This window comes from Takifugu flavidus, chromosome 19, assembly GCF_003711565.1.
Source record: "Takifugu flavidus isolate HTHZ2018 chromosome 19, ASM371156v2, whole genome shotgun sequence".
In the NCBI taxonomy this organism is placed as follows: domain Eukaryota; kingdom Metazoa; phylum Chordata; class Actinopteri; order Tetraodontiformes; family Tetraodontidae; genus Takifugu; species Takifugu flavidus.
This window is the reverse complement of record NC_079538.1, coordinates 6,182,355-6,202,676: the sequence shown is the minus strand read 5'-3', so window position 1 is coordinate 6,202,676 and position 20,322 is coordinate 6,182,355. Positions and strand designations below refer to the sequence as shown.

The 20,322-nt window shown below is 43.2% G+C and overlaps 1 protein-coding gene and 1 non-coding gene across 2 annotated transcripts; both read right to left on the bottom strand.

Annotated features, from left to right (window-relative positions):
• Nucleotides 1-549: 549 nt before the first annotated feature.
• On the bottom strand, nucleotides 550-635 carry trnay-gua (transfer RNA tyrosine (anticodon GUA)). Its single transcript is given in 2 exon segments — nucleotides 550-585; nucleotides 599-635. It is a non-coding gene; the product is annotated as a tRNA-Tyr (tRNA).
• A 1,562-nt stretch (nucleotides 636-2,197) lies between these two features.
• On the bottom strand, nucleotides 2,198-20,071 carry LOC130515754 (sushi domain-containing protein 6-like). Its single transcript, XM_057016223.1, has 7 exons — nucleotides 19,817-20,071; nucleotides 16,861-17,032; nucleotides 6,203-6,397; nucleotides 5,904-6,098; nucleotides 5,688-5,826; nucleotides 4,756-5,222; nucleotides 2,198-4,315 (listed from the first exon to the last, which is right to left on the bottom strand). Exons 2-7 carry the CDS (start codon nucleotides 16,991-16,993, stop codon nucleotides 4,290-4,292), a joined length of 1,155 nt encoding a protein of 384 aa, XP_056872203.1. The 5' UTR covers nucleotides 16,994-17,032; nucleotides 19,817-20,071; the 3' UTR covers nucleotides 2,198-4,289.
• Nucleotides 20,072-20,322: the final 251 nt, after the last annotated feature.

Below are 20,322 nucleotides of genomic sequence, written 5' to 3'. Positions count from 1 at the left end.
TTTCTGTACCGGGAACAACCGGCGCATGAGGAGCAGGACCCCACCGCCAACAATAGCAGCTATAAGCAACGGAGTGGACATGTAAACCGAGGGAAAATAGCGTCGCAAAGAGTATTATATGTTCATGTTACAGGATTGCCCCAGAAGTACTTACTACATACTACGGAAGTACTTACTACGTACATTAGACAAAAAGAATATTAAAAAAAATGCAATTTCATTATTGTGAAAAAAATATGGCTCAGATGTGCTAATAAATTAACAAAGGTGTAAAAGAATACACGTTTATACAGTAACAAAACAAGCAGCGCTAATTAACGGCACGAGCTGCAGAACTCATAAACACTTCCGGGGCGTAGTTGCTACATTAGCCGTCATTATTATGTGTGATATACTGTTTATTATAAAGAGTAAAAGAACATTTAAGTCCCTCCAGTCCCTGTTATTATCATAACGTATAAATGTCAAAAGCAAAAGACTAATACTGTATCAATTACGCGTAACAAAAGCGATATGGAACCAGGCTATGTTGACAAAAATGCAAAAGTGTCCTTCGAGCCGGATTTGAACCAGCGACCTAAGGATGCCTGTGTAACCGCTACAGTCCTCCGCTCTACCAACTGAGCTATCGAAGGCTCGACGAGCGCCACTACATCGAGTCGCATTTCGAAAATAGAAGGATAAATAGAATAGGTGATTCGTGATTTTTATTTGCCGCAGACGTTGCCCCAAAACTAAACCATGTAAGCGGAACCAATTCACTGAAACGTGTCCTGCGTGTTTTTATTTTCGGACGGCAGCTTATACACATCGTTGCTGCTACCTCCTGGTAGAAGTGAAATGTAGCACAATCTGTCTCCTCAGCTCGCTTTATTAGGTTCTTTATTCACATAGTGCGTTGTTTCTTTCCCAATAATTCAATCATAACGTTGACGATTTTGTTTTTGTAGAATCCAGGCAGATTGAATATTCTGAATAAATATTTTTATTTGTTGATATACGTCACGAAACATTTTACAATAAATATTTTCTATTTTAATTTAATCTGGGCGGACATTTAAATTTGGCAAGTAATATTTGAGAGGAAATTTTGTTCATAGGCTTATTAGGCTAAATAAAACAAAATGATGGTCATATTCCAGGCTAAAGAATTTCTAATGGATTTCCAACAACAAAAAATATTTCAGCGGGGGGGAAAAACAAGAAAAGAGAGATTCAACTTCCTTGGAGTTTAAAACGTTCTTTTATACCACATAACAACACAGGTTGCCTTTATCTGGATTTAATATGCGATACAGGTTGTTATGAATAAATTAAACACTCTTATTCAGGTTGACACCCGAACAAAACTGCGCTCTACTGCCATCTGCAGGCAGACTTTAAGCATTACAGCGTTGTTTGCCTAAGACCCACATCGTGCGTGCGCGTGCGCGTGTGTATACTGCTAAGAAAAATCGCTACTGCTGTAGGATGATTCCCAGTTTCACCACAAGGTGCCACTCAGTCATTATTATTCAGCAAAAGGCCTTATTATTCAGCAAAAGGCCTCCGACATTTAAGGAGTCCCCAATTTGCCCGCAGTGCCCAGGTAGGGGGACATTTAAGCACCTCCTCAGCTGCTTTCCAGTAGCTCTTGGGCAGGTATGTTTGGTGCAAAGTTAAGCCAACCCACTGGAGAAGCTATCAGAATGGGAATCAGCAGCAGCAGACGATCCTGCCAGTCTCCGGATCAGGAGAGGAGATCCACGGAGCTTAATGCCACCTGAGCAGCCGTTGCAGGGTCATCTGGAAGAGTGTGCAGGAGGGTGCGTGAGCTGAAGCACCAATGACAGCAGATTACATCACTGATGAGGTGTTCAGGGCATCCAAGAGACGTGATTTACCAAGCATGAATCTAACTCCGGATCTGTGTTGAGAAAGCCTGTTGCTTCATTGTGAGTCAGAAAAGAATTGCAATGTCCAAACTAAAATAAGTTCAGAACTTGCATTTATAACTGGCAGCAGGAGAACAGTAATTAAGCAACCACTCGAGATGACTGATGCTGAAGAACCGACTCTAAAACAAAAGTCTACAAAATTTAAATGTTCCAGGATTTAAAAGGAAGTGAAATCAAAATAAGACTGCTTTAAAAAAACAGACATGTCACATGACATTTTTGACTGATACCCAGAAAAAACACACACTTCAATAGAGACATTGTCCACATTCAAAAGAAAACTTTAATTAGAAAGTTATATACACATTGTAAAATTAAATTAAACTTTGTACAAATATTAAATTACTATCTTCACACCCACTGCCATCGAACAGGGGGAAACCAAAAAGCTGAAAGCATTGACAGAAAAGGATCAGGTGTACTTTTTAAAGCCTGTGTTCTTCTTTTTTTTGCAGGGAAGCGACACTGTACAACAGTGCTTCTGAACATAATTTAACTTGTTCCTTTCCTGGTGAATTTCAATGCCAGCTTGTAGCAGAAAAAGAAGTAAAGAAAATGAAACATGGGTGGTTGTAGGTTCATCATCGTCACAGTAGCTGGAGAAGCGGGGGGAAGACAGGAGGACGGACATTTGCCTTGTCATGTCCAAGAACACTCACAAAAACAAACATGATAAATAGGTTTATGCATAGGATAGAAAATAAGGCCTTTGGGAAAAAGGAATAATGTAAAGCAACAAATGTGGAGGCTTGAGACTACACATCCAATTAAATAAAAAATGTACAAGTCTAAGGCAACATTCCATTTGCATTATTAATGAAGCCACAGACACCAACAGCCACAAATGGCAAATCAATTGGAAATTTTAAAAGACATCCGGTCTGCAGGCTTTCTTTTGTTTTTTTATATAAGCCTGTAAACTATTTCTCAGGAAGCCTTTGACTGCGGTTGTTTCCTGGGAAACCAGCTTAAAATTGCGAGGGATTGTTTGAAAGGAAATGACTCCTATGTCTCTTAACATTTGGCATTAAAAAGGCGTGCATGTCGCAGCGTTCTCGACAGAAAGTGGCGAGTCTCACTACAGCGTGAAAGTGGGAGAGACTTGGGGTTTTCCATCCATTCAACAGAAGATAATTAACATTCTACCTGGAGAACAGATGGATAATACACACACTGTGAAAAGGGCCCCCTGCCTGAAGTGATGCTACTTTGTTCACGACTCGTTCGGTGCTGGAGTGGTTACATTTCTGGAGGTGACAGAGAGAGACAATGTGCAGCCAGACTGATGGGCGGAGAAGCGAATCAGATTGTGTCGAGGCCTACTACAATAGGACATGTCATTTCCTGTCTAGATGCGCGCATACCGAACACACACATGCACTCAGATTCAGCGGCTGAAAGCAGACCGAGCCACCCCACACCAGGCAATAAATACGGTGAGGAAAATACAATTAAACAACCCTTTCACGAGCCCTGTAGATGCGTTTCCCGACAGACCGTGACATCATGTCTCGATGTCGCTGGAATCAGAACGCCCGTCTAACCACACTCGTCGACAGGAGCAACACCTCCCAGATGTGCTGTGTGCAGCTGGCAGCCCACAAAGAGCAAGTTCCTCCTACAGTTGTGATGTGGTTGTTCTACGACGCTGCGCGCTGCTTTTGGTTCCTTGAAATGATTCTCCATCTCACCCCACATGCAAGATACCATCAGACACAGCACAGCACGTGTGCATAAGGGGGGGGGGGGTTCTTCATGCTTCCTACAGATGAGCCACCGTGCTGTGACAAGGAACTAAAAAAGACCCATGCACCATTCACAAAGTGGGCTGCAACGCAAAAAAGGGCCGCCACCGGCGACTTTTCAAGTACGAGTCGGAAGACTGTTCTGATTCTGATGGCATCGGGAGGTCATTTTACAAGTTATTTCATTTTTTTTTCTCAAGTGCTGCCAGCCACAGTTGTTTGAGCTCAATTGTTAAAAAGAAGCCGTGAAAAGACAGAACCGCAGCTGGAAGGCAAGTTTATATTAAGACAAAGCCTATAGTACACAACCAGGACTCAGAACATATGTTTAACTCCTATACTTAGATTTGACAAGTTTGTCTGCAGTTTCCTCCAGTTGGGGAGGGGTCGTTTGGTGCCCCATCAGTGACGCGGTGAGCAATGGTCACTGGTTTTGCTCGTGTGACAATGGAGAAGATGTTTCATGAGGAATGGTGCAGTTGTAGTCTTTGCTGTGCTGGCCGCTGCTGGGAGGGCATCACTGATGTCAGATGACAGCGATAATCAGTCCAGACCAGCAGAGGAAACAGAGAATGGGGCTCTCGAGCTGATAGCAGGCTGGCAGGCTTCATGCTTCCTTTAACAGGGGAATATCTGCAGGTCACAGAACAGACACAGTAAATCAGAGCAAAGTCTCCAGAGTCGGATGCCTACCTATCAACCATTAACACACTCCATTAATTCACCAAACCGGTTTCGGTGGAACTGCTGGGCGTTTCCCGAGCGTCTTTAACGAAATATCAGCAACCATTATCAAATTCTGTTTCTTTTTTCTACTGGATGCAAAGGCAAGAGCTTCAAACATATGAGACATTACTCCTTAGTTAACAGAATGCTAACATGCTACTAGAAATGCTATCTCCGGGAGATTGTCTTCCACGCTACAGTGATGAAACAAAAATGAAACATTCTAGTTAAAATACAGCAAATATGATAAGTTTTCAATGAGGTCATTGGTATCTGTGTTTAAATATTCCTGTACTAACAGGTTACAATCTAAAGGTTTTATTAGAGTAGAATGAGTGTCTTCTTACCGTCAGAAAACTCGTCTGTGGAGGTGACAGAAAGCAGACTATGTTGGTCGCTACTCTCAGAGTCTCTACGAAGCGGCAGCGGGGCGGCACATGCACCACCAGGGTGCTCTCTGGCCCATGCTGATGAAGAGGAGGAGCAGGAGGGGGCCTGATGGACGAGTACTGTCTCTGCGTGATGGTGGGAGGATGATGAGGAGGATGTGGATGGGAGACAGAAGTCTAAGTCTCTGTGATGGCGGGTTCTGCTGGGGCCATGGCCCCCCGCAGCCCCTCGAGGAGGCCCCTCAGAGAAAACGATGGGGACGCGGGACTCGGAAGGATCCGGAGGAGGTGGCGGAGCAGGAGGTGGTCCAGAGGATTCCTGTAAGCCACTGCTTCCGTATACGGCCTCTTCGTACGACGGCAGCGTCACCCGGATTCCTTCCACCATGACGGAGCTGGGCTGGCCGGAGACTCCCTGCTCCCTCCTGAGGGGACACCAAAGACTGAGTCTGCATTCCCATCAGTACACTTTCTGCTCAATTCAGTTCATAATTATCTGCGTACACGTCGTCAAAAGACTTGAATGGTACCAGAGACCTCCGGCATTTTGTCATATTTATATAAGGGGCACCAAAAACAACAGTGTAATTTCAAAAATTGTGGAGAAGGAAAGACTGCAATGAGCTGATCTATAGGGAGGAAGACTGAGCTTGTAAACAAGGGGACGCGCAACACAGCAGGAACAGCAGTGGTGAGTGACAACCACTTTACAGGAAGTTGCACTTCAGATCAGATCAGGTCACATCATTAGTGAGCCGCAACAAAGCGCTAAAGACTGTGATGGGATTAGCTTCACTTTCGTTTCTTAAGAAAAATGCAAGCTAGAAAGGCGAGTCAACACAAGAACCGTGCACTACACCAATAGATTACTAAATAACTACATATCTTACCTGCTCAGGTGAAAGGACTTGAGTTTGGGCTGTACAAGTACAAAGAGCACCACTAAAAGCAGGATAAGAGCCACTGAGCTGGCTGTCGATGCCACAATTGACAGAGCCGGTATTCCCAGTGGAGACGACGGCTCCTTGTCTGTGGACAAAGAAAAGAAAATGATATAAAATGTGACGTGTGTCACCAAATGATGCTTAAGGCTGCGACCAACAGACCTTGTGTAAGTCGACAGGTGATCTGCATGGGACTGTCCCACTCGCCGTTCTGGCAGGTGAGGAACTTGTAATCTGCCTTCAGAGCGTAGCCCTCGTCACAGAAGTACTCGATGACTGTTTTATGGGTGAAGTGGTGACAGGGAGATGGGTGACAGCGGTAGCCCCCGTTCTCCGGTTCAGTGGGTGGCAAACAAGCTGAGATCAATCAAAGCCAAGAATGAATAATGCTACTGCTCGCTGAAGGACGCCATGTGAAAGGCATCTGCGCCATATCACATCCAAACCTTTCATTTACTCACTATTGCTTTTAATGCAGTGAGGAGGTTGATGGGACCAGGCCCCAGAACTAGTACAGATAATGCTGATAGATCCATCTGCAGTGTAGCCAGGGTCACATCCGTACATCAGCAGGGTCCCAGGTGGGAAAGACCCCCGGTTAGCTTCAGTCTGGTTGAGCAACTCTCCGTGCTGCACGCCGGGAGGCTGTCCGCAACCTAAAGACACAAAATTAAAGGTAGTTTTTAAACACGCGGACATCTTAATCTATGATGGCCCTACCAGTAAAACAAGAACAATCCATACGTAACATAAACGCTGTAAGTACCCTGCTAATGGTGCTCATTACCGATGCTTCCTCCCGGCAGCTGTTACAAGTTTCAGAAAAAAATCAGCTCTGATGTCTAATCTCCATTTTACACAGGTGAGAGAACAGCACTGCAGCAAAGGCTGCTGAGAGCCAGAAATCCCTGTGATGCAGCATAGAGTCTCTCACGTGCTCAAAGGTGCTCATATTTCTCTGGATTCTCTCCTGTTCATTCAAACCGACTTCATCTCCTGCCAGTCGGACCTGTCTGTAGTGAGGCTCATTTACATGACTGTAACGGCAGATTTTAAGCTCTAAGCCAGCCAGTAAAGAAAGGCTGAAGCAGGAAACATCAAATGAGCCGCTCCACCTTCGTATATCCTCTCTATGGTCATGTGATGTCACGCAGCATTGTTTCCAGGACTAATTCTTGGCAAGATGGCGCAAACTCATACAGAAACATTGTGAAAAACATTGAATGCAGCAGATCTGCCATAACACAACGGCACCTGTGTAAACGGAGACTTGACAGTTGGCGGCTCACTAAGAAAAGCACTGTGAGACGGCTGTTCCCTCTGATCAATGCCACCACTTACACACGAAGCGTGTAGCTTAACAGTTAAATATATTCTTAAATTAAATTGAAAAAAACAACAGAAATGACTTTGAGGCATCTAAATATTGCCAAGCCATAACAGTCAAATTACTTTTGCTTTCTGAGCCTTTAAAAAATCGAGAGCTACTTACTACCAGCACCTCTAATTTCCCAGTCATGTTACTCTAAACCGGCAGCTTAAGATTTAATTCAAATGCTCAAACACGTGAGAATATTTCATCTTTACCATTACTATTCCTACTACAAAATAGTATATAGGTAATAAAACTACGGTAATTTGGATAATAGCATATTAGCAATAGCATCAACCCGTCCCTGTCGGCCACATCTGCGATCTTCCCTCCACGTGCAGAAACCCTATCTGCACTTGCATATTTCAGGACGCCATCTGACACTATGACCTGTGCAGTTGTTGGGTTAGCTGCTCCGGGCCAACCAAAGGCCCTCTGTGAAGAAAACGTGTGTTAACGGTGGCGGTGCCGTTGATAAAACGATGTCCCCAGGCTGGGAGGCTCCAGCACCAGGGAACAGATAACCTATAGGTGGCAGTTGGAAACAATAGGCTGTAGCCAATGGCAACTGCAATGATCCTTTGTGCTGCCTCACACAGTGATCAATACAACTGCATTAAACTGATAAGTGTTAATGGCTTTCAAACTCACTTGGGTTTAAAAAGCTTTCTCGTCCAGATAATTGTCTACTAAATTCATGAATAGTACTTCTAACATTTATAGTTCAGTCTTTGAATTTATAGCATGTTAAGTAATTACGCAACACATTCAAGTTTCTTGTATGTGGAAATTTTATACTGGAGTGGAAAATTACAGCTGTTGCCAAATGTTATCCGATGAATCACCAAGAATCTATGAAAACAAAGAGCTGGAAATAGAGAGTTCATTGGTGAGTCTAAACACGTCATGTATCTCACGTGAGCACAGGTCTAATGGACTCATGCTACACCAAAAGGTGTGACAGGTAGCACAATGCTAGTAGTATACACTTCCTGGGTACTGGTTTATACAGGTTAAAAGGAAAGCTATGTTGGAGGTTCAAAAAAATAATGGGAAAAGGATCACAAAATCAATGGGTAGCTTGAGAGATAGAGGCCGATGAATCAACAGAGTGTTGGGTAAACCTGAGCACAAGGTCCCTAAAGAGACACGTCACGACAGGTCGACCAAGATATCTGTGTGAGAGGGAAAACCTCTGGATTGCAACAACGGGAAGAAGATTCAGCCACAGGACATACCACAGTGAGGACTGGCCTAGCACAAACGGAGGGAGGTTAGAGGAAAAAATGACTGTTGGTTTAGGAGCCACAGATGGCAAATATGATATATAACAGCGCTGTACCTCAGCCTCCCATCCTACATTAAATATTGGCAATGAAAACACACAGGGGGAAAAGGCTGATGAGAGAACGAAGCAATAATCGTGTGGATTTTAGCACACCATGTTTTGTGCTTAAGAGGAAGGGAATGAGTCACTGTTAAACACAAGCTGTTCTCCCACTGGTCTGACGTTGACTTTTCACAGGAAAATGGGCTTTTGGAAAATGGTGAAAAAAACATCTGACTCTTGTTTCAAAAGGGCTTAGTTAAAGCCACATGAGCCAAACAGTATACATGCATACAATATACATTACAAACAGTCATTAATCAAGTTCAATGATCATATGAAACGGTTAAATGGTTCTAAATCTCTAAAGCTTAATTACTCAAAGGTTGATGAAGCACTTCATTTAGTAGTAGGACTGGACCAGGACTGAGCTTAAATGAGGCTGATCGCTAATCCTGGCATCCTAAAGCTGCGCTGGAGGAGACTCAGGCCGATGGGGGGTGTTAAAATCCTCTGCCTTGCTCTGAGGTGCCTTCCAGGCTGTGAATATCTCCCTTTCTCCATCTGTTGCTGCTGCGCCCCTGCTAAGAGCTGCTAGCTCTCTTAGCTGAGGAAATCAGTTGGAGGAAAACAGGATTTAGTCTTCTTTGTCCAAGCAAATTAAAGTTCCATTTGCCCTCTATCACAGGCTCTAAAGCAGATCAGATGCAGATAATTATAAACCAGCTGTTTGGTTGTTCGGTATAGAACAAAAGAGCATTTAACTGAGTGTGTCCCTGGGGACTCTGTGATGATGGTATTATGCAAATAGGGGTTGCACCCAGGATTAACCTACAGACCAAGAGGATGATGCTGCCTTTGGCCTGGTAAATATTTTTGCTTCTTAGCTGGTATCTAGTCAAGTCTTTTTTTGGGTGAAGCTTCTGTCATTCATGAGTTATGGGTGTTTTTGTTTTTCCATCACGGTCCTTTAATCCGCAGGGTTTTTATTTTAAGCTGTTGTTGTTAGAGTGCAGTACAGTCCCGCAAAGCCAACATGGAGAAAAGGGGAAAAAAGGGCTGGTGATTTTGTTATCATGCATGAATTCAATAGATCATATCACTGTTTCCGTTTTTATAGTGAATTGTTTGAACTTATCTAATTGTAATGTAATCTAAGCAGTTTTCACTAGGATAACGCTGTTAAATTAAAACCTCTCAGAGACTAAAGCATCGATAAAGAGATATTTTACATGGGGCTTGAATTTAACCATCACCCTGTAATTTGTGAATGAGTTTTGGGTCGAATTCTACAAGACTTCATTTTCTGGATTCACTTTTGTTCCTGGTCAACGACAAACATCAGGGATACGTTTTCAGGTGGAGACACTTTATGCAGGCTGGTGTTACTCTCCATGCTCATCTGGGACTCTGATATAGGATCATAAAGGGGAGGCTTTAGTTTCATGCTGTGCTGTGAGGGTGAGAGCCTGTCATGGTGTTACACTGACAACGTCTGACAAACTGACACATGCGGTCTCACTCCGACCGCTCACATTACTGAGGTGTAATTGCACAAACACGCAGTGAAATGTATCCTTCAAACAGGTCAAACAGGTCAGTTACTGGATTTTAATTATTTGTTTTTTTAGTTTAGTTTCATTTAGTTCTCATGACAAGAAATATCATCATGGGACAAATTGCCACAGTTAGATTGTAGTTGGTGCTTCAGAATGTGTTCCTACAGACCCCCACTGGCCTGCATGGATATTGCTCCTGGCTCTATTCACATCTGCATAGTCATGCTTCTATTCCAGCCTTTCCAACCTTATGCCTGTGTGACTCCATTAATGAGATGGTTGATGCTTACAGTTAAAAAGACAATGACTTTAATTTCAGTTATAATACGTGGGTCCTATTCTAGGCTAACGTGATTTTACTGAACAAGGGGAAAATGGTGGACCTGTAATGCAGGAAGACAGAACAAAGCTGAGCCCTCAAAGCAACAAGCTATTTTTCTACCTCCAGGACTTTAGGGGGAGATTGTGGGACATAAATGAAGGCAGACATGGAGGGGGGGTGATGAAGATGACTTCGGGGCAGATTTTTATTTGCAGCTCAAGTGGAGATTGGGGTCCTCACGAGACTTGGTAAACAGCAGGATCGGTATGTTCACATCCTGCTAATCAATGGTCAACAAGGCAACAATTTCTGTATTGTCATGTCTACAGTAAACAGAAAAGGTGTTAGAAAATGAGTCACTTGTGACGTGACACTTTTTCCTGCAGCTGCAAAACAAAAAAACAAGCACATATGCTGCATACGCCCAGGCTGAAGGAAGTCTCTGAGCGGACACATCCTCTCTTTCTCCACCCATTCCTCTCCTGCTGATATTTAGCGAGCCACGTGTGCTACCATTACATCCCATTGTCCTGGTTCACAGAGGGATGGGGCACAGTGACAGATTTAAGCAGCGTGCATAACAAAAGGACAACAGGCAACTTTGCATTTGAAGGATTAAATATGCATGAGAGGCCAAAATGGGTGAGGGCAAGGGGGCTGCCGTTATGTGACCCTCTTTTCAACTCCAACATGCATGAACAGACGTACCCTCTGCCCCAGAGTAACAGATGGAAGCGTGTTAGCAACAGCGCGTGGTGAGCTCCCATTCTCTTCTCTATCACCCTCTGTACTGAGGGACAGCTGGGAGGCAGACATTCCATCTTCTCAGCTTTCACTGAAAAACAAAAGAGTGTGGGACCCCTCCTACACACACGTGCATGTGACCCCCTCCCCAACCATTACCACAAAAAACTGTCAATTCAACTACAGGCTGATCATTGTTCAGCAAGTCTGAAAGTGTGAAAGAATAAGATAAGAGAAGCAGAGACACCCCCCAACCCTCCCAAAAATAGGGTTGGTATTTCAAAATATGGATAATCCTACAATTAAGTATTAAGAGACAAGGCTCAATCTGCAACGGATTCAATTTATTAACACCCAGACTTCTAGTAGAATCCGATTTAGTAGCTGCTATGTGCAATTTCGGGGTGTTGATAATCATAAGAGGAAGGATTTTGACATATTATCTCATCAGTCCACAGCAAATTCCACCTGTCGCTTTAGTCACAGCATTAATGCGTCATCACCTTACAGAAGCTCAACTAAACTGTGAAAGAGGAACTGAGAACGTGATCGCACCAAATGCATAACCTCTCAACATATGGTCCGCTGAGTGAGCCGTTACGCCATTTCCTATCAGTGTGCCACCATGTCCCCACTAGCAGATAGTTTAGACACTAATAGACACAACAGGCTTGGAAACGTTTCTGCACTACAAGTGTTCAATATCATCACAGTAAAAATGTAAAACTGCTCTGTTTGATCAGGATAATATAGTCTAAGTGTCAATAGAAGGTCCTTCATTCTGGACAGGTTATGTTGAGGATAAAGTGGTCATGCCTGGATCGTGCCAAATATGCGATTAACTAATTTGGCTTCTGAATATTTGTCCTCTCTGGAAATTCCATCAGCAACGAGAGCGACCGCAAAGACAAATGCAAAAGCCCTTTGACCTAAATGCCCCACAGCAAACCCAATTCCAGTGAATTGTAGTTTCTGAACAATGTACAAGTGGCCCTAAAACAATACAGGTGTAATAACTGGTTCAGTCAGCAAAATCAAAAACATCTGACAGCAGCATTTATGTAAAATGTTCTCCGACATGTCTTAATTCATCATTGGAACTCGGACATTGTAAATCCAAGCTGCTGCTGGATTAATATGGACAATATACACAATACACAAACAAATCATGACAAACAAATGGACATAAATTCAGATATGAGCTATTGCTTATTTGCCATAAATCCCTACACAATTAATGAAATGGACTCTTGTATTGGATACACAAATCCCCTCGGCATTTAGCCGTTGTTTGCCACAGAGCTGTTTACACATGATGCAATGTGAACAGAGGGCATTAGGCAGGAGCTCAGCCAACATCTCAACACGACATCTGATGCACTGATTAGAGTCGCATAGATAGGACAGACAGACATATACATGAGGACTACACAGAACAACGCAGGAAACATGTTCATTAGCTAATCCTATTGTCTAATATTTACCACCACGTACTGTCTGTACACAGTAAATAAAAATAGCAGTTCTGTCAACAGAGTAACAACAAGAGTGGCTTAAAGAGCAACAGGATGTGCAAAGATGCACCGATGCACAAAACAGTTTAGCACCTCACAAAGCATTTTAGTTGAGAGTTGAAACTTCTACTCAGAGAGTCGATCTTACCCTGAAGCACACCGCCTCGCCACAGCTCTGCTTGAATCCCAGCAGGTAGTAACCACAAACACCACCTGCTACCACCCATCACCTAATGGAATTGGACATTGTGCTCAAGTTCTCATGCTGGAGTTGTATAGGGTGTGATTAATGTGTACTCAAGCGCAGTTAAAGGAAGATATGAATGCATTAGTATGATTAACCGGGGAAGGGAGCTACTAAATGCCACAAATTATGTAGAGTTGCAAAAGCGCCGTTCCTCAATGTCTCATCTCTCGTTACAACTCATCATTGTGAAAACATCCACATTAAGGCTGAGTGATTGCTGCTTCCGGCACATTGGGATCCGGCTATGGGCACACAGCCACGCATTACATCATAACGCGTACACATGCATGTAAGTACATGGTTGGAACTGATGTAAAAGCAGGCCTGTATGGATGAGTAGATAGGTGAACAATCATGCACGGGCAAGACATTAACGGTGATTTATTTGATCATCTTGATCTTCAGCAGTACGTGTTATGACTTGGAGCTGTGTTTGCAGTTTTATGAGCGGTTAAAGTATAACGCTGCTGCGTATACCTTAAAATACTGCATGGAAAGATCCTGTATTGCCACTGCTTGTCATGTCAAAACTATCAATAAGACAACAATGTGTCACTGTTCACCCTTCGATGAATGTCAAACCAGATGCAATGCCAGCACCTTGAGCTGCAAGATAACTCCCCCCCACACACACACACACACAGACACACACTCTGACACAGGCAAAAGGCTGGGGTCTGTTGATGTGGCGAAAACTGCCTGTGTGTAGGAAGCTTGGTGTTTTATGTGTAAGCTGATAAATGTGTTTGAACAGGATGATGCTGTTGACAAAGTGTCTGTTGAAGTGTCGGCCCACGCCGTTTCAGTGGGCACGAGAACAGATATCAAAGAGCTGCAGTGACAGGAGAAATAAAGTAAAGGAGGCAGGAAAAAAACAAAGCAAGGAGAAATGCAATACAAACCAAAACGAATGACTGCATACAGAAATAAATAAAAAAAACAACAACTGACAGAAATGAAGCTAATGCAACAGAAGACAGGAGAGGCTCTGGGATATATTTAGCAGCTCATTAGTCAGAGATGTTCTCTACTCAGCAGGCTGGTCCCTCAGATGAGGCCCTTTGGAAATCATTATGACTGCCTGCTGTTTCAGACAACCACGTTTCACTGAAAAACTACAAAATGCCTCTATTCTCCTCATCCTAAATGTAGACCCAAAAATAATTCTCAGATTCGGAGCAGCGGCCCAAACAGAAAGGAAGAGCAGAGTCATAAATGCACATGCTAGTGCCACGTGTTACTTCAAGACTTATTAACCCAACTTCAACACACGTCACCAGCAGAGAAATAGAAAAGGGTGAGAAAATATGAAACAACAACCAAAAAGTATAGATGAACAACTCTGATACTGTTCAGTCAGGTCTGTAATTAGAATAGAATGGTCAGGCATTGCCTTTCAGCAGTGCGGTATCAGACTCCATGGAGTCAATTTTTTGTCCGGTGATGCGTTTAAAGTTCCCTTTATGGCTTCACTGGGTGAGAAAGCTGTTAAATGACACGGAGCTGAGAGCTCAGATTGATGGTTCAAGTGATAAACACTCAGGTGATGAAAGAGAAAGGCCGAAGGATCGGTCCAGACTGCCTCTAATGGACCGCAGTCTCACATTCTAGCACCTGATAATAAGAGAAAGATGGGGAGAGGAAAATTGGCGGACAAAAAAGGGACTGCCTCACGTGTTCGTGAGTGCAGATTCAAAGCTAGCGGTCCTAATTGCAGACCGATGATCTAGTAAAAATGCAGCTTGCTGTGGCTGCCCTGTGGCTTCAAACACCCCCCTGAAAGCCCTCTTTGTTCTCACATTTCAACAAGGAGCCAGTAGCCAACGTATTGCCTTACTCCAGCCTGTCTGCAAAACTCCTTACTAACAGGACTTCAGGGGACGACATTTTCGGGTTAATTGTGCAGAATCACTCTCGTCCTGCTGTGGTGTTAAAAAAAATAAAAAGTTGGTAAATTGAGCCAACTTTGCTCAATGAGAAGCACATGGGAGTGCACAGAAAATGGTGAAATCAAAAGACTACAGCTGTCTCAAGATGTAGGGTGTGGTTCATTCAGTCCTCTTCCCCTGTGGTTATCACAATGACATTCAGGAGCCACAAAAGGGGACTCTGTTATTTTCATCAAGCAATTTTTTACGAAAACGCCCCGATGTCCTTGGGAAGTCTCTGGTGCAAGGTCTGCCAAAAGCAGGGATCTGTCTGTACAATTGGCTCCGGTAGGCTAGTGAAAATGGATTTGACTTAAAAGAGTGAGCAGGACAAACATCAGAATGAACAAAATTTCTAAAACAGGCGTTTGTGCTGTTACTTGCCCTCAGTGCCTTTATCCAGGCTCCTTTCCTTAGCCTAGAACTCCAATTTTCTCCCAGGCCCATGGGAAGACCCGTTTCCTCTTCTCACGCATGAACATGCGTACATAAACATGACCACTGCACAGAGCGGCGTGTACTTGTTTGGCGAGGACCTCTTCCCCTCACTGGCATGTTCCTGTATTGATTTGACTCAACTTCACAGGACAATGGGGTTTCTGAGGGCATCATTTATCGTTTCAAGTAGAGCCACAAAAACAATCTGTGTCGCCTTCCTTCCAGGCTCGTAGTGTAAGAGAGGAAATCTCAACTTTTGATCATGTCAATAGTTTGGCACGCTAAATTCACAAACTTACACTCACGTTTTGACTCAACGTCTGAGGCAACTTCCTCTGAAACAAACCCGAGGCTCAGAGAATTGAAGAATGAACAAATGAGATTGCTGCAAGCTCAACCTTCTTTTCTTAACCAAAGTTATTCACCAGTATTTAAGAGGAAAAGTAAATATAGATTTGTAATATTTATTTAAATAATCCATGCTTGAATTTGATACTAGCAGGCCAATAGGCCATATTTTATTCACTACCCATTTCTATTCATACCACACACCGCTATATGTTTGAGACCAGTACAAGCATGTCAGCGTTAATGATATTTCATATTCATGAAAAATTCCAGAGCAATATCCATCCCTGGAACATGTCAGAGGATTACCTATGTGAATTATGTATTGTGAGCAGGAGACAGAGGGAGGTCGGTGAACACAACTGGGGAGAAGTGCAGCCAAGCTTTAAATTGGAACCTCACCTTTAATTATCTGATGCTGTACCAATTAAAAGATAGAGGATTTTGTTGACCAGAAGATGCATGATTCAGAAAAGAAAACATAAATGTCACATTGTGCTGTTGTTAAATCCACAAAAAACAAATGGAAAAAAGAGGCTAAACAGATTTGCACACATCTGCGCACGGGAATGCCATACACATGGTTTGGGGATTTGAAAACACGCGTTCCTTGTAATGTGTGAGTGTGTTTGGTGCAAAACGTGAGCGTGAAACCAGCCCCTCTTGGCTCTACAAGAATCATGTGGGTTACATAAGAGAGAGAGAGAGAGAGAGAGATAAAGCCAGGGAGAATTATCCACAGCACACCCCACCGCATCATTCTTCAATCTTCCTGTTGTCATTTCTCACATATCCTTCCACACGACTTTAGTAAACAGGTTTCAGAGACACGAGCAGAAACAATATGACACCCCATTAAACAATCACATCAATTTTATAACCACAGGCTTCACATATTAAAATAACTGTGGGCTGAAACACACAAGTCAGTGTGGATGCTATAATACCTGAAGCTTGCTAGCAAAAAGCTCTCAAAGGACAGTAAATGTCACAGATGATGAAAACCTTATGACTGCAATGTGAGCGCAGACAACATCATCTCCGTTTTACTCAATAGAATCAAACAGTTCGGATTCATTAGCGTCTTGAATGGATTCACAGAGCGCATGTGACTGTGCACTAAGCTGCTGCTCCGTGCCAAAGCTACCTGACAGACCAAGGGTAAAAGAGGACAATTGCATCTAACTGAAATACAAGAAAAATGGCAAATCACATCAATTTGAAAATGTGCAGGTTCCGTTTAGATATATCATAAGGGAGCAGCACCAGGGGACGAGGGACAGAACGTGTCGGGGGGGTGGGGGTGTTTCTGTGCCTTACCTGAGGCGTCGACATGAGGGAGGAGGGTGAAGAGGAGAAGTGCTGAGGTAGCCAGGCTGTGAGCTGGTGACCAGGAGGAGGAGGAGGAGGAGGACCGAGCGCTCGTCTGAATGGCTACCATTCCATCGCACATCTTTTCCTCTGGTGGCCAACAAGTCTTCTATGGCTTAACCTGTCCAAGCCACATTGAGAGGAGGGAGGGGGAGGACAGGGATTACTATCAACATCCTGCAAGGATTACGTAACCAGCGGCGACACAGATTGGAGACCAGCGTAAGAGAGAGCATGGCAGAGTTGCTTACTGTTAATAACATGTGGAAGCTGTACATGCATCTCCTCTTAGAACACCAAAGGGCATGTTTAATGCACCCCAGACAAACATTCCAGCTCAACTTTTCTTTTTACTGTTATTATTATTGACATCATTATGAACATGAATACTCCATAAAAAATATAGCTGCAGTCGCGACACTGGGCTACATAAAACAGTAAGTTTCATTATGATCGAAGCCCCTTGGCAATCATTTTATTGGATGATCAAAGGTTAAAGTCCCTCTGCTGTCACGTATGGCAATGAAGAAAGGATGCGGCACAAAACAAAGGATGGTGCACTTGACTTTTGCAGAGGCAGTTGTGGTTAGCACAGGAACTTGGCCTTTATTATAGGCTGTAAGAGGATTTTTTTAGAGTAGCTATAAAGTGATAACAGTGCAATGTGTTACAAATTGATAGATAAAATACCAGTAAGTTTAGCTGTCACATGACAGGTCATGTTCTGAAAACTGCTGCAAGCCTTATGTAAATAATTTTTTACACAAAAGCTTCTGAAACAGAACAAAATGCCACACTATTTTGTTTAAAACACACCAGTCCTGTTAGAACACAATCTGAAGTTGTGTTTAATCCATATCCATGTATACCAGTAGTGACTGCAATCAAAAAATCTGTTTGGCAGGAAGAATGCCACCTACCTAACCTGTGGCTGCAGATATGCCAAGACAACACCCAAGACCGGTTCCTGCTTGATCTATTGTACTAGAGCACAAATTCCATGAAATCGGTAAGCTATCAAACTGGTAGCAAGCAGAACACGGAAGGTGAACTAATGCAGCCTAAAATAAACAAGCAGTCACCAGTTTTCCCATTTAGTGATGTTGGGTTGAACAAAAAACGTGTAAAAAATAAAAATAAAAAAGGTCTAACGTTATTATAAAACATTACTGTGCTTAAATAATATAAGGGCCACAATTCAAATCTGTCTACTAGTTAAGAAGAGGGTTTTACAGTTAAAATACAGGCTTTAACTAACTAGGAACTCTGCACTTCAGACAACAAGCCTGGCAGCCGCCTGCTACTGCAGGTTTTCAGCTGCCTGAGGCTCCTGGAATGCAAAGAGAGCCAAGGAGAGCAGCAGTGCAGGCATGTGTCTGAGAACAGAGAGCACTCAGTGTGCCAAAGACACAGCCAGGAGGAGACTTTCATCCAGCACGCCCAAATGCTTCTGCTGGACGCAAACCTCATTTGAGCTTAAAGCGATAGGACTCTGCAGATAAAAAATAGAATAAAATAAAAAGGACCACTGACAGGACAATAACAGAGTGTTAAGTCCAGGAGAATTAAGTATCACTTTGTGCATCACTGCAAAGAAGGTCAACTTATAGTATTAAATTGAAGAAGGGACAAGAAAATACACAGCAATACCCGTAACAGTAAAAAAGCAGGGGGCAATGTAGAGAAATTTGTGAATAGGACTGAAAACAAATGCGGTATTCTTATCTCTTTTCTCCCAGCTGTGTTTCTCAGCAAAAGAACTCAAAGCAAAAGACTTGTGTGCTATAAAAACTGCAGCTTTGCAAGGGGCAGGATGGTTCAATTTGAATACCACTGAAGTGATTCAATGCACATCACCAAGTTCCTCTAAAAAATTTCCACAATTTGTTAGAAACAAACCATGTTCAACAGCTGGCCACGTAATCTTGTACAAACAATATGCCAGCAAGTTATTCGGAATTTTGAAATACCAATGAGGTTGGAGGTTTTGAGAAAGGAATATCATATGTCACTATAAGTTCAAGGGAAGAAGAGCTAAAGAAGACAAAATATCAAAGTTATTTTTCCATTTTCAGAGTGCGTGTAACACTGGAACTTCCTTGTCCCTCTTGACTCTAGTCCCTGGAATAAACGGAAACTTGGAACATGTGTCAAGTCGGGAGGAAACGATAGTTTTGAGCTGTTGGGAGACGTTTAAAGTCAAAGGGGGGAAGCCTAGCGGCTCCGTGGAAGCTCCAAACCCGTCTCCCCGGTGTCACACGCTGCAACACGTGCAACTGTACAGGCAGCTATTTAAACAAAGGGTGGGCTGCCAGCACGAGCGCTCGCGCGCCGCGCGTGCACACGGCGGACGAAAACAAAGACGAAACCCAAGGAAGAGCATTTCAATAACAGCCAATTCAATATTTTGTTTAGGCCTGTAAACACTATAATGCTTCTTTAACCACTGGGCTTAGAGTGATAAAGCTAAAAGCGTGTTATTACACTGTTGCGTTGTTATTAACTATTGATTAGCTACAAGAATAAGCGTTCTTTCTATTATATTTAGGCTATTGGAAATCCAACCGTGGTGTCAATGAAGAGGTTTCCAGCCGTTAAAAGCTTATTTCAAAAGGAATCAACAGACATGTCATAAATAGCCGGCTGGGAAACACTTGGAAATCGCCATTCTTGACTAGCTTAATGAAAAACACAGTTAGGTTAGCTTACTGTCGAGGCACTACATTGACAACTCAACACATAAATATAGATTAGTAAATGTTCCTATAGCGGATGTTTCTATTATCGGACGTTATTGCTACGTGTACTAAACATATACCAGAGGACGGATACTGAAAGACGGAAAAGAAGGCTCTTGTGCTGGCCTATCTGTGCTTGGCTGGCGAAAAAAGAACATAAGTCTTACGGTCAACCAGCAGAGAGACCTCCTCAGAGCTTCACGTTCGAGGCATTAAGCGGTCGTAAATATTGCCACGTTCATCCCAGAGTGTAGGACAAAATAACCGTGAAATAAAATGGTTTCTTCGTTTGCTTCCGTCACGGCCACTCCGCAGTTCCTTGTCCGCCGCTCCGGAGCTCTTTATTATAGGTGTGCGGAAACATTCGCTGTGAGAACCCTGCCAGCTGCCTTGCTCTCGCGCGGTCTCCATAGCGACCTTGTTAAAGGGGCGGGACCTCATCTGTACAGCCAATCGGAATTGACGACGTCCAATCGACGACTCAGAGTCAGGAGAGACAAAAGAATTGAGGAATAAAAGAATAAAAACATCGACATTTGAGGCTGTTTTTGTGGATTACCTCAATTCTCGATTATTATAAAAAAATGTATATTTTAAATATGGCTTGATATAATGCCGGTATGGTGTGTTTGTATTAGCGGAATGTAATGGAATCTCCATTTTGAGCGACATA